At 47.7% G+C, this 12,543-nt stretch overlaps 1 protein-coding gene across 1 annotated transcript in view; it reads right to left on the bottom strand.

Annotated features, from left to right (window-relative positions):
• The window catches only part of LOC309372169 (papilin-like), a gene marked incomplete at its 5' end in the record, with an annotated part of 44,537 nt that overhangs the window by 19,204 nt on the left and 12,790 nt on the right, over positions 1-12,543 (bottom strand). Inside the window, 6 exons of the mRNA XM_081915470.1 lie at positions 423-590; positions 2,907-3,074; positions 4,425-4,592; positions 7,031-7,198; positions 8,779-8,946; positions 10,263-10,430. Of these exons, the coding sequence (XP_081771596.1) occupies positions 423-590; positions 2,907-3,074; positions 4,425-4,592; positions 7,031-7,198; positions 8,779-8,946; positions 10,263-10,430 (1,008 nt within the window). The remainder of the gene's footprint in view (positions 1-422; positions 591-2,906; positions 3,075-4,424; positions 4,593-7,030; positions 7,199-8,778; positions 8,947-10,262; positions 10,431-12,543) is intronic.

Raw genomic sequence — 12,543 nt, 5'->3', positions numbered from 1 at the left:
TAGTTGGATAAAGGATTCCGGGGTGGGGGGGCGTGGCCCTGTCCGAAGCCTAGGGAGGTGAGGGTCTAAGGCACGCCCCCTAGTGGTGACCCCGGGGGAGTTCCTAGTTGATGTGCATCAGCAGGAATCCCCCTACTGGTGGTTAACCCTTCCTGGACTCCAAGCAGACAGGCTGGAGTCGGATAGTCGGTTAGGACCAGTGCCTAAACCAATACCGCTCATCACCTGTAACCAATAAAGTTGTGGCCCTTTTTAGCCCATTAACCTCAATAATTGTGTCATGTGTCTTTATTTCCTGGGAGGGGGGGTGGGGTGGAACCTGCCATGCAATGAACCCACGGCAAGAAGCTCGGGCCAAGAGACTCTTTTGCCCACCTGTCGGATGGGCGGCATGTAAATATTAAAATCATTATTATCATTACCCGGCTTCTTGCAGGCGTGCTCACATTCCGAGAGAGATTCAAACCGGTTTTCATTGCCCTCGCAGCCTCCGTAAATGAACACTTCGCACGTTTTAGTGGCGGGGTTGTAATAGTACCTGGGCATGGCTGCCTTGCAGGGTCCTGTCTCCTTGGGCAGCTTGCAGATATCTGGAAGGATGTGAGAGGGACAGGTTGGAGGGTTGAAGTTGCTTGGGCAAGAGTACTAGGAAATAATTCATAATGAACTGAAAAAAAAAATGTTTAAAAGTACTTTTCCAAAAAAACAAGTCCTTTTTGTTGGGGATAATTCAGACTGAAATTCCCAGGTGCCATAAAAGGTTATTTATGTATGCCCCTACTACGGCCCGTGTTTTGTTAACCCCCAAATGGAAATTGAGCAAAGTCCCGACTAAAGAAAGGACGCCGGTTTCACTGTGGTCTAAACCACAGAGCCTAGGGCTTGCCGATCAGAAGGTTGGCGGTTCAAATCCCCGCGACGGGGTGAGCTCCCGTTGCTCGGTCCCTGCTCCTGCCAACCTAGCAGTTCGAAAGCATGCCAGCTCAAATAGATAAATAGGTACCACTCCGGCGGGAAGGTAAAAGGCGTTTCCATGCGCTGCTCTGGTTCGCCAGAGGCGGCTTAGTCATGCTGGCCACATGACCCAGAAGCTGTACGCCGGCTCCCTCGGCCAGTAAAGTGAGATGAGCGCCGCAACCCCAGAGTCGGCCACGACTGGACCTAATGGTCAGGTGTCCTTTTACCTTTACCTGACTAAAGAAGAATGGCAACTGAAACAGTTGAAATATGCCCAGCTTGCAGACCTAACATATAGAATAAGAGAACAAGAAGAACACATGTTTAAAGAAGATTGGAAAATGTTTATTGAGTATGTGGAGGAATATTGTGTTTATTTGAAAACGTGGTCAGCATAAAGATAAATTCAGCAGTGTAAATAAGTTTTGATGGATTTAATAATGGAATACTGAGTGGTTTAGTTTATATAAAATATGCAGAAATTGCTTCTATGGGGGGGGGCAGCGATGGCCACCAACTTGGCCGTCTCTAAAACAGGATTGGGCCAAATCATGGAGGAGGAGAGGACTGTCAAAAGCTACAATCTGCCTCCGCAGTTGGGGGCAGAAATGCTTCTGAAGACCAGATGCTGGAAACCACCGAGAGAGAGAGAAGGGGGGGCTCTTGCATCTGGGTCCTGCTTGCAGGTTTCCCAAAGGAGGCAGCTGGTTGCCCAGCCTGGACTGGATGAGCCACTGACCTGAGCAGTGGCAGACAAAGATGGTGGATTGTGCGGAACTAGCAAAACTGACCTGCAAGATCCGAAATCAGGAGGAAACAAAATTCCAAAGAGATTGGAGTAAATTTATGGATTATATAGAAGAAGAAGAAGTGTTTGAACTTGATATCCCGCCTTTCACTCCCTTTAAGGAGTCTCAAAGCGGCTAACATTCTCCTTTCCCTTCCTCCCCCACAACAAACACTCTGTGAGGCGAGTGGGGCTGAGAGACTTCAGAGAAGTGGGACTGGCCCAAGGTCACCCAGCAGCTGCAGGTGGAGGAGCGGAGACGCGAACCCGGTTCACCAGATTATGAGTCTACCGCTCTTAACCACTACACCACACTGTCTCTCAATAACTGTATATAACTGTATATATATAACTGTATATAAATAATAACTGTAGAAATCTGAAGGCTCTGGCAGGACTGAAACAAATCTTACGACATAGATTGGACTGGATATAATAAGAAACTGTGGAAAGGTGGCTGAAGGAAGAAAATCTGTTGAAGGGAAGGAGGGAAGTCAGTGCTTGGCAGAGTGTTGGGAAAGAATGTGGGTAAATGACTGCTGAATATCATTATACTTTGTTTGTTGGTATTAAATAAAAAACCAATAAAAAGCATTAAAAAAGAAAAGAAAAGAGGAGCCCCTGGCCTGATCCAGAAGGCCTCTTCTCATGTTCCTAGGATGCTCACGCTCACACTGGTGCTGCCACCAACCCCACCCTATTCTTCTGCTTTTAAATCATTTTAACAGATTTTAGTACTGTAATCTCCTCTTGCTGTAACCCAGACCTGAGACCTTAGAATGAGAAGGACTTAAGAAATTAAAGTAAAAGCAACAAAAGCAGAAATAATAGCGGCAATGATAAGGTGGTCTGCCCCGAGCTCATTTAAAGTAGGAAATCAAAATATTTCCTTTTGTGAAATGCTAAGTGGAGTGCGCATTCTGGGCAAGGACTGCAGATATCCAGGGCTGCCCCAGGAGGTTGGCTGTGCATTGATGCAGCTTGTATCACCAGCAAATATCATAGAATCATGCAATGCAGGACTCACAGCTAAAGAGCCCCTGACCGATGACTACCTGTCCTCTGCACAATGCTCCCCCTTTGTCAATAATAATAATAATAATAATAATAATAATTTATTTATCCCCCACCCATCTCCTCTGCTCCCCTTCCTTGGTCTGACCTGGGTTGCGGCATCTCCAAATGCATTCCATCTGGGTCTCAAACTGGTTGTCGTTCCCTCCGCAGCCTCCGTAATAAAACATCTCGCAAGTCTTGTTTCGTGGGTTGTAATAGTATTTGGGGAAGAGGGCCAAGCAGGGGCCAGAATCCATAGGGAGCTTGCAGATATCTGTGGGTGCAGAACATAGAGGGGGGACAAAACAGAGGGACTCTCAGGCATCCCCATGGAAATGAACTGGTTCCAAAAGCCAAATCCTGCACATTGCAGAAGTGAGTGTGCCTGGGATGTGTGGCGCACTCTGGAGCGATAATCTCTGTTCCCCCACTGACTCAACAAATTTGGCAAGCTGGCATTTCTATACCACTTGGAAAGAGAGGGGCTTTTCGGTTGCCCCCAATGAAGTTAAAGGAACCACCAAACAACAGGGAGTATTTACAGCTAGAGAGAGACAGTGTGGCACAGTGGTTAGAGTGGTTAGACTAAGACCTGGGAGACACCAGCCCTCAAATCTCCACTCAGCCATGAAGCTCACTGTTAAGCAAAAATCTCCAAATGGGTCCAAACTTCAATGTCTCAAACTCCTGGTAGAGGACAAGGATCTGGAGATTACGCTCAGGGTGGCCAAATTCTGTGCGACTGCCATAAAACTTAGGGAACAAGCTGTACTACCAAAATGATTAAGGTTTAAAATGATAATTTTTGGTTATATCTTACTGATCAAGAATTATTATATATATATATATATATATATTAGCTTTCGTAGATTTTCACGGGTACAGGAATGCAGGTTTTGGTGTCCTCGGGTGTCTTCCCGTGTAAAAGTTGGGGTGTCTAGGCGACGTTTCGACGAGGTCTCACTCGTCATCTTCATTTCTCGTAGGTTCTTGTCAGCTGGAAGGTTTCCTCCCCGTAGAGGTGAGATATTTGCTTTCGTAGATTTTCACGGGTACAGGAATGCAGGTTTTGGTGTCCTCGGGTGTCTTCCCGTGTAAAAGTTGGGGTGTCTAGGCGACGTTTCGACGAGGTCTCACTCGTCATCTTCAATTAATATATATATTAATTGCCACTACATCTGAATTGTCTCTGTTGTACTCAATTGCACTTCAATGTCTCCCTGTTGTGTTTTATGATTTTCCCGATATTGTAAGTGACCCGGAACTGGTCTGTGACTGTAATAATAAAATTCATTCATTCACTGGGCCAGTCACTGCCTCTCAGCCCAGAGGGTTGTTGTGGGGCTTGAATGAGAAAGGGGGAGAAACTTGAGCTCCTTTTTCTCCAAGGGAAGGGTGTGAATGCAATTAGTAATGTATTCAGCCAAGAAAGACCCTAAAGCACTGGTAAGTATTTGCACCACTGTGACATCTGTTTATTTTGAGCATTCACATATTGCTCTTGGGGTATTCATTTAAAAGCAAACAGTGTTGCACCAATAAAAATCAACCCAGCAAGACAGAAGTTGCCCCCTAAGAAGGTACGGGGCTAGAAGGTAGGGAAACGACCCCCAAGTCTGCCCACCTTTGCTCCCGCAGGTGTCCAGGCATTCCTCCGTGGTGGCAAACCGGTTGGCGTTGCCCTGGCAGCCTCCGTAGGGAAAGGGCAAGCAGGTCTCCTTCGACGGAGAGTAGTGGTACATGAGGGAGTAATCGAGACACGGACCCGAATCCCGGGGCAGCACGCAGATATCTGCCAGCAGAGAGCCAAGAGGAGGAGTCAGCAGTCTCCCCCTTCATAGAATCATAGAATCAAAGAGTTGGAAGAGACCACAAGGGCCATCGAGTCCAACCCCCTGCCAAGCAGGAAACACCATCAGAGCACTCCTGACATATGGTTGTCAAGCCTCTGCTTAAAGACCTCCAAGGAAGGAGACTCCACCACACTCCTTGGCAGCAAATTCCACTGTCAAACAGCTCTTACTGTCAGGAAGTTCTTCCTAATGTTTAGGTGGAATCTTCTTTCTTGTAGTTTGGATCCATTGCTCCGTGTCCGCTTCTCTGGAGCAGCAGAAAACAACCTTTCTCCCTCCTCTATGTGACATCCTTTTATATATTTGAACATGGCTATCATATCACCCCTTAACCTCCTCTTCTCCAGGCTAAACATGCCCAGCTCCCTTAGCCGTTCCTCATAAGGCATCGTTTCCAGGCCTTTGACCATTTTGGTTGCCCTCCTCTGGACACGTTCCAGTTTGTCAGTGTCCTTCTTGAACCTTCCCTTCATAAGAACATAATGAGCCTGCTGTGATGGTCACATGGGATTGCTATGAGGAATTATGAAAATACGGAGCAAGCCACTGGGCTTGAGTCATTGACAATAATTTCTGATCAAATCCCACAAGCCTCAGCATCTCTGCCCATTTTTTTCTACTGCCCATTTTCTCTACCCCTGACAGGCACGTATAAGCATTCTAAAACACAGACTGGTTGCTTCACCAGGCATCCTGGGCTGTAAAGATAGTAGATAGCTTTGATGTACCTTTCCTTGGTTTTGTTAGTCTTAGGGCCAAGAAATAGAGTTTCACATAGGAGGTGATAAAGATGCCTAATCTTTCCTTGCCATCCTTCCTCTCATGTTTACTGCTTGTTTATGACCTCCGGGGTTGCTGAATGCATTCCTCCTTTAGTCCTGTTTTATTTACCCCAGAATGTATGCATGCTCAGATTAGCTCTTCGTAGTTTTAACTTTGTCCCAACGCGGGGTTTTTGAAATGCTCAGAGGAAATCTGATTGGTTCTTACGAACACTGTGTAAAGGGTTCTTTTGTTAATAAAGCGGCCTGGACGAGGGAGTGGCGATACACACTTCCTCCCAGAGTCTTGCCGGCCAAGCCTCATGTTTTGTTTTATCAGGGTCCAGTCCTTTCCTTTGGCTTCAGAATGCAACAGTCTGCTGGATCAGGCCAATGGGGGTCCATTTGGCCAGCACCCTGAAGCACTGCTGCCTCTGACTGTGGAGGGCAGAAGAGAGCCATTGTGGCTAATATCTATCCATAGCCCTCTCCTCTTCCACAAATTTGTCCTATCCCCTTTTAACGCCACCTATGTTGGTGGCCATCACTGCCTCCTGTGGGATCCTTTGCTGAAGAGGCTCTTTGATCTTTCAGACAAGTCTAAACTTAATTCTCTCCTCTTAGGCAAAGATCACAAGACGACCTGGCTGGTAGCCAGATTCTGCGCCCAGATTTGTAGGCACAGATCATCCTCTAGTATAAAATAGCTTACTAGGGAAATGCTGAAGTCGCCCTTTGGGGCGCCTCAGGGTCAATTTTTATGGTAGCCCAAATCTCAGTTGTAGGGGTGTATGACTATTTTAACTCATGAGCTATTGCTGCAATCTGCTCTGATTGTATATTTTATCTTTATGAATGCTGTTTTTATTGTGTTATGTTATGTGAGTCTTTGACCGTAGTAAATTATCTATCTCACCTTGCCATTGTAACCTACTCTGTCCACCCCCCAAGATGATCAAGGCAAAGTGAATGATATGCCTCCTGTGGCAGGGAGTTCCACAGTTTAACTGTGCAGTGTTTGAAGAAGTAGGCATTTGGAGTACAATGGTACAGGCTACTTCGGGGATATTACAGTGCTGCTGATTGTACGCATTGTTGTGCTTAATGAATACCAAGAACGTAAGAAAAGCCTGCTAGATAAGGCCAATGGTCCATCTCATCCAGCCTCCTGTTCTCCCAGTGGCCAGCCAGTTGCCCATTATGGGAAACCAACAAGCAGGATTCGAGCCCAAGAGCGACACTCTTCCCTCCTGTGGTTTCCTGGAACTGGGTTCCTCTAACCATGGAGGCAGAGAAGAGCCATCATGTCTAGCGGCCGTCAATAGCCGTCACCTCCTGATTTGTTTGTTTTAATATGGTGTGCCTCCCCCCCTTTTCTGGAAGTACCAGAACGGGTTATTTCTGGGTTTTGGCGCATGCGCATGCGCAGAAGCACTAAATTGCACTTTGCGCATGCGCAGAAGTGCCGAATCGCAACCCGTGCGTGAGCAGATGCAGTGTTGCGGGTTGCGAACGCTGCGGGTTGCGAATGTGCTTCCCGCACAGATCACGTTCGCAACCTGAGTGTCCACTGTACAATGACGATGACAGCTGCATTGGCAGGAGTCCCTCCTTACCCGGGTTCTGGCACTGCTGTTGGCATCCCTCCAGAGTCTCGAACCTGTTGAGGTTTCCCCCGCAGCCTCCGTAAACAAAGGGAAGGCAGGACTGGTTGCGGTGGTTATAGTAGAACATGGGGAAGTAGGCATCACAGGGACCGGGGTCTGCCGGGAGCTTGCAGATCTCTGCCGTCGCAGAAGAAACAAAGGCTCGTCAGAACAAGAGCACTGTGGGAACTGTGAAAGAGTGTCATGCCCACCCCTCTTAAAAGAGCTGCCCCAGTTGGGTCTAAAGGTAAAGGGACCCCTGACCATTAGGTCCAGTCGTAGCCGACTCTGGGGTTGCAGCGCTAATCTCACTTTATTGGCCGAGGGAGCCGGCGTACAGCTTCCGGGTCATGTGGCCAGGATGACTAAGCCGCTTCTGGTGAACCAGAGCAGCGCACGGAAACGCCGTTTACCTTCCTGCTAGAGTGGTACCTATTTATCTACTTGCACTTTTTGGCATGCTTTCGAACTGCTAGGTGGGCAGGAGCAGGGACGGAGCAATGGGAGCTCACCCCGTCGTGGGGATTCGAACCGCCAACCTTCTGATTGGCAAGCCCTAGGCTGTGTGGTTTAACCCACAGCGCCACCCGCGTTGGGTCTAGTCGATGGTAAATGGATCAACAGGAATATGCAAGTTTCTTGCATAGTCCCCCCCTAGAATTGCATCATAGAATTGTAGATTTGGAAGGGACCCTTTCATTGGAGGTCTTTCAGCAGAGGTTGCGGGGGGTGGAGTGCATCTGTCAGTGATCCTTTAGCAATAATTCTTTGATTGGGCATCTAGATGACCCTTGGGATCCCTTCCCACTCTGCCAATTCTATGATTCAATTCTAGGATCATCACCATCATTATATTCATTTGTACCCCACCTCCCCCCAGATGGAGACCCAAGGCAGTCTACAGGTGAAATAGAAATGGCTAAAAACATGGACTTCCGGTTTGCCGCGGCCATCGGCAAGAAGCGTGGAAGAATGGAGTAAATTTATGGACTACCGTATATAAGTGAGAACTGTAGAAATTTGAAGACGTTAGCAGGGCTGAAATAAATCTTATGACATGGACTAGATATTACTAAGGAACTGTGGATTAGAGACTGGAATAAGAAAACCTGCTGAAGGGAGGGAGGGAAGTCAATGCTCAGAAGAGCGGAAAGAAAGATAGATGTAAAAGGATATGAATTATCAGTGTATTTTGTTTGTGTATAGGAAATGAAAACCTAATAAAAAGCATATTAAAAAAAAGAGAGAAATTGTTAAAAACATAGACGGGAATCGTTAAAAAGCAAATCAGCACGAATTAGAATTATCTAGCCATGATCTATTAAAACACACAGATAATTGCAATAAAAACAACACAGCACCAGCCCTTTCCTTAAAGATAGTCAGTTCCCAAAAGCCCGTGGGAACAAGGACAGCAAGATGGGAGCCAACCAGCTTCTTGAGGCAGGGAGTTCCAAAGTTGCCTGGGAGCAAATACAACAGAGAAGGCCCTCTCCCACATCCCCACCAATTATGCCTGTGCGGGTGCTGAGAATGGTCTCCCCCAAAGATCTCAGAGGCTGGGCAGCTTCGTATGGCAAGGAGAGAGTCTTTCAGATCGCCTGGGAGGCCCTCCCCGCTCTACAGTTTGATGAGTCCCTCTCCTTAACTCCATGGCAGCAAGGCTCCCCTTTGACAGCCAAGCCTTGCCGGTGGCTGCTTCTCCCTCGGGGTCTCACCAGGGTACAGGCAGGTGCTCCGGCATTGCTCCAGTGTCCGGAACCGATTCTCGTTGCCATCACAGCCATGGTAGGTGAAGCGCTCGCAGGTTTTGTTGGCGTAGTTGTAGTAGTAGCTGAGCTTGTGGTTATTGCAGCTGCCGCTGTCCTCTGGGAGCTTGCAGATATCTGGGGAACAGGAGAGAAGAGGGGAGGAGCTAGGAGGGACAGTACTGAGGATCCTGGGTTTTATCCCCACCATCTCCAGCCGAAATGTTACAGTTCTGACTGCAAGCCGGATACCCCTCTGGGGTTCTGTTGACACAGAGACCCAGGCGTTTCCTAAAACTGGCACTTGATGGAGCCATAGAAAGCCATGGAATATTATTCTAGTTGTGGTGATTCAGGCAATAAAAATGACAAGGGTATGTAGCAACTCCTCTAGGAAGAAAAGTTGCAGCGTTTGGCATGCTACGACAGCGGCAAGAGTCTTGATAGCACAAGGATGGAAGAACGAGGAAATCCCAACGAAAGAACAGCGGCAAGAAAAACTGATGATTTACGCAGAGCTGGCGAAATTGACCTACAAATTGAGGGACAAGGTCAACTGTGCCTTTAAGGAAGAATGGGAGCTTTTTACAAATTAACTAAAAGGACAACAAAATGAACTGGACTCCTTGGCAGGTTTTGAACACACATACACAAATTTATTGGTTGATAACAGGGGAGATACCTGCAGATTATGTAAGGATATGATTTCATAATTTCATAACATGCAGAGAATAATATGTGCTGAGAAATCAGAGAGAGGAGCTGAGGGAAGTCTCGGGGGGGAGGGTTAGAGGGGGGAAGGGGGAAAATAATGAATATATGTTTTGATAATTTGTTATGTTGAAATTGTTAATAAAAACGGTTTTTTTTAAAGAAAAGTTGCAGCATTTGGGACTTTTCAGTTTAGAGGAAAGAAGTAATGTAATAGATAGGTCCAATGTGTGGCTCGAGACCTTTGGCAACATTTGACAGCCACCCAGCCTTTGCGCCATCATCCCAAAGCCAGGTAAGTGAGGTGCTGGGCTTTGGGAAGGAGACACGAGGCTCTGGCAGGATCCTGGCATCTCCCCTCCTTCTTCCCAAAGCCTAGTTAGTGCTTAGGCAGCTTTGGGAAGGAAGAGGGAGGGCTCTAGGACTCTGCCAGAGCCTGCGTCTCCTTCCCAAAGTCCAGCACCCTAGGAAGGCTGGAGGGGAGGCATTAATTTTTGGCTTTCCTCGCCCTCAACCTGTGTGACAAGGGAGTGTGCAGCCTGCGGTTTCCGTGTCCAAGTACACTTGCAGCCCACTTCGTATGGACTTGTGGACATGCAATGAAGCCAGATCTTGGAAGAGTCAGGGCAGATAAATGAAAGTCCTTCTTCACCCAGTGTATAGTTCTTCAGTTTAGCTCCCTCACACAGGAAGCGGTACCTGCATCTCCCTCTCATTTCCATCTGCCTGCATCTGCCTCTCACCTGGGTTTCTGCAGGTCCGAAGACACTGCTCATGAGTGGAGAACCGGTTGCCGTTTCCTTCGCAGCCACCATAAATGAACATCTGACAAGTCCTGTTGCTGGGTGAGTAGTAGAACATGGGTTGGTAGCTTTCGCACCGACCTGGGTCCATGGGGAGGCTGCAGATATCTGCCACCAGAAACCAAAGAGGCATCAGAGGAGGGCAGTTCAAGAGAGTAGGGTGGGGAAACTGCGGGCGGGTGGGGGTCTGGGGAGGAGACTTCACGACTGAACGGCAATGTCACCACCCGGAATTTCAGCGAGCGGAAGAGTATCAGCTTGTGAGAAGAGGCCTTGTGAGATCCAGGAGGGGAGAAGTGGGGCAGGTGGCTCCTGAGATCATAGAATCATTGAGCTGGAAAGGAACCCTGAGGGTCATCTAGTCCAACCCCCTGAAATGCAAGAATCTCAATTAAAATCACTGGCCGGAGAATGGTTTTCTGAAGTCCAGCATCTACAGTTGTTTGTGCTATTTGAAGGTTGCTAATAAGGGGTCCAGATCTCTCCCACCCAAGGATGCACCGTTCTCATCACAATTGATTTAAAAATAGCTTCGAAAACCCCTTCTCTGCTTGGCCTCTAGCACTGACAAAGAGTTCTGGAGATCCTGAAAACTTGCAAGCAATTACATATGTTGAATTTTGATTGGCCTAATATGAGTTTAGGATGGCTTAGGAACTGCTAAACCTATTCCCCTTGCTTTCTCCACTGTGCTTTGAAATGAACTGCCCAGAGAGCTTATGGTGAAGGGCAGTATATAAAATTAATAAGTAAAATAAATAAAGTATCCATAACAGATGGCCACCCAGCCTCTGCTTTGAAACTTCCAATGTTCAATAGTCCACCACCTTCTGAGGGATTCCTTCGGGATGTTTGGTTGGAATCTCCTTCCTTGTAACTCGAATCCACTGGTTCAGGTCAGGGGCGGAGGAGGGTGGGTGCGGTGGGTGCTGGCCGCCCCAGGTGTCCCCACTGAGGGGTGTGACAAAATGCTGGCCGGCACTCACTGCAGGGCCTGCAGTGCGCCTGAGCCACACGTCTCTCCTGGGAGTGACACGGTGGCTTGGGCGTGTGCAGGCTCCCTGCTGCCCCAAATGGTCTGCCCGCCACCTCCCCCTCACCTGTAGGGTGGCTGAGTGGGAGGAGGCAGGCAGACTCCTCGGAGGCCCTGCAGAACATCCTGCCCTGGCTGGCTTCGCCCCCGTGCGCAGGTCATGCGTGCTGCCCCAGGCGCTTGATTGGCTTGCTCCATTGCTGGCTCAGGTCCTCCAATCTGGAGCAGCAGAAAACAAGCTTGCTCCATCTTCCAGGTATGTGAAGATGGCTTTCATATCACCTCTCCATGATGCAGGACTAAGGAGGAAACTGGTCATTTATTTTGTTTCCATTTTCATGGGAAATCTCTGACATCCCTCAGTGCAAGGTGCTAACCCGCCTTCCCTTTGTGCAAGCAGCAAAGTGATGTGGCCTTGTGGACTTGGAAACCCAGGTACTCTCCTGACCCTGGAAACTGACCCTGGATCTAGGATTGCAACCAGTGTAAACCAGGACTTCCAATATCCACCCCATTAATTTGGCTCAGAAAGATGCCACGGTCAATGGAATTAAAAGCTGCTGAGAGATGAAGGAACACCTAGATGGCCACCGCCTTCCCTCCCCCGTCCTTCTTCCACAGGGCCAGTTCAGCCCCATAACCAGGCCTGAGCCCAGACAGAGATGAGCCAAGATGACCTGTTTCATCTAAGAGTACTTTCAATTCTTGCTCTGCCTGCAACTCTCTTGACCACTTTCCATAAAATTTGCAACCAGGTGATGGTTGTCAACAGCCAGTGGGTCTGATTCTTTCCAATCAGAATGAATGCTCAGTAAACCAGACCGTTGCATGACCTCCGTGGGAATTTTGTGCAGATAGATCATTCGCTTCTCCTGATTCATTCATTGCCGAATAATTCATTCATTACTAATTCACACTGAGGCTGTTAATATTGTGCATATGGAAGCAAATGGGATGAATACAAGCAAACTCTTCTTGAAATAAAAAATACTCCAGTCCAAAAATATGGTTCAAAAGCTTTACTTCAGAACTTAACTCCAAAACAAACTTAGAACAATAAAGTTACACTCAGATAGATGCATGATATCTTATGTTGATCCCAACAGGTAAAATATCTTAGATTATGAATATCTTCCATCCAGAGCTGAAATCAAAGCTCTGCCTCTCTTGCAAACAACCTCCATCATG

Source organism: Podarcis melisellensis (genome assembly GCF_964234715.1).
Source record: "Podarcis melisellensis genome assembly, chromosome: 6".
Taxonomy (NCBI): domain Eukaryota; kingdom Metazoa; phylum Chordata; class Lepidosauria; order Squamata; family Lacertidae; genus Podarcis; species Podarcis melisellensis.
Note: the sequence above shows the minus strand (reverse complement) of the source record. Positions and strands in the feature narration are given on the sequence as shown.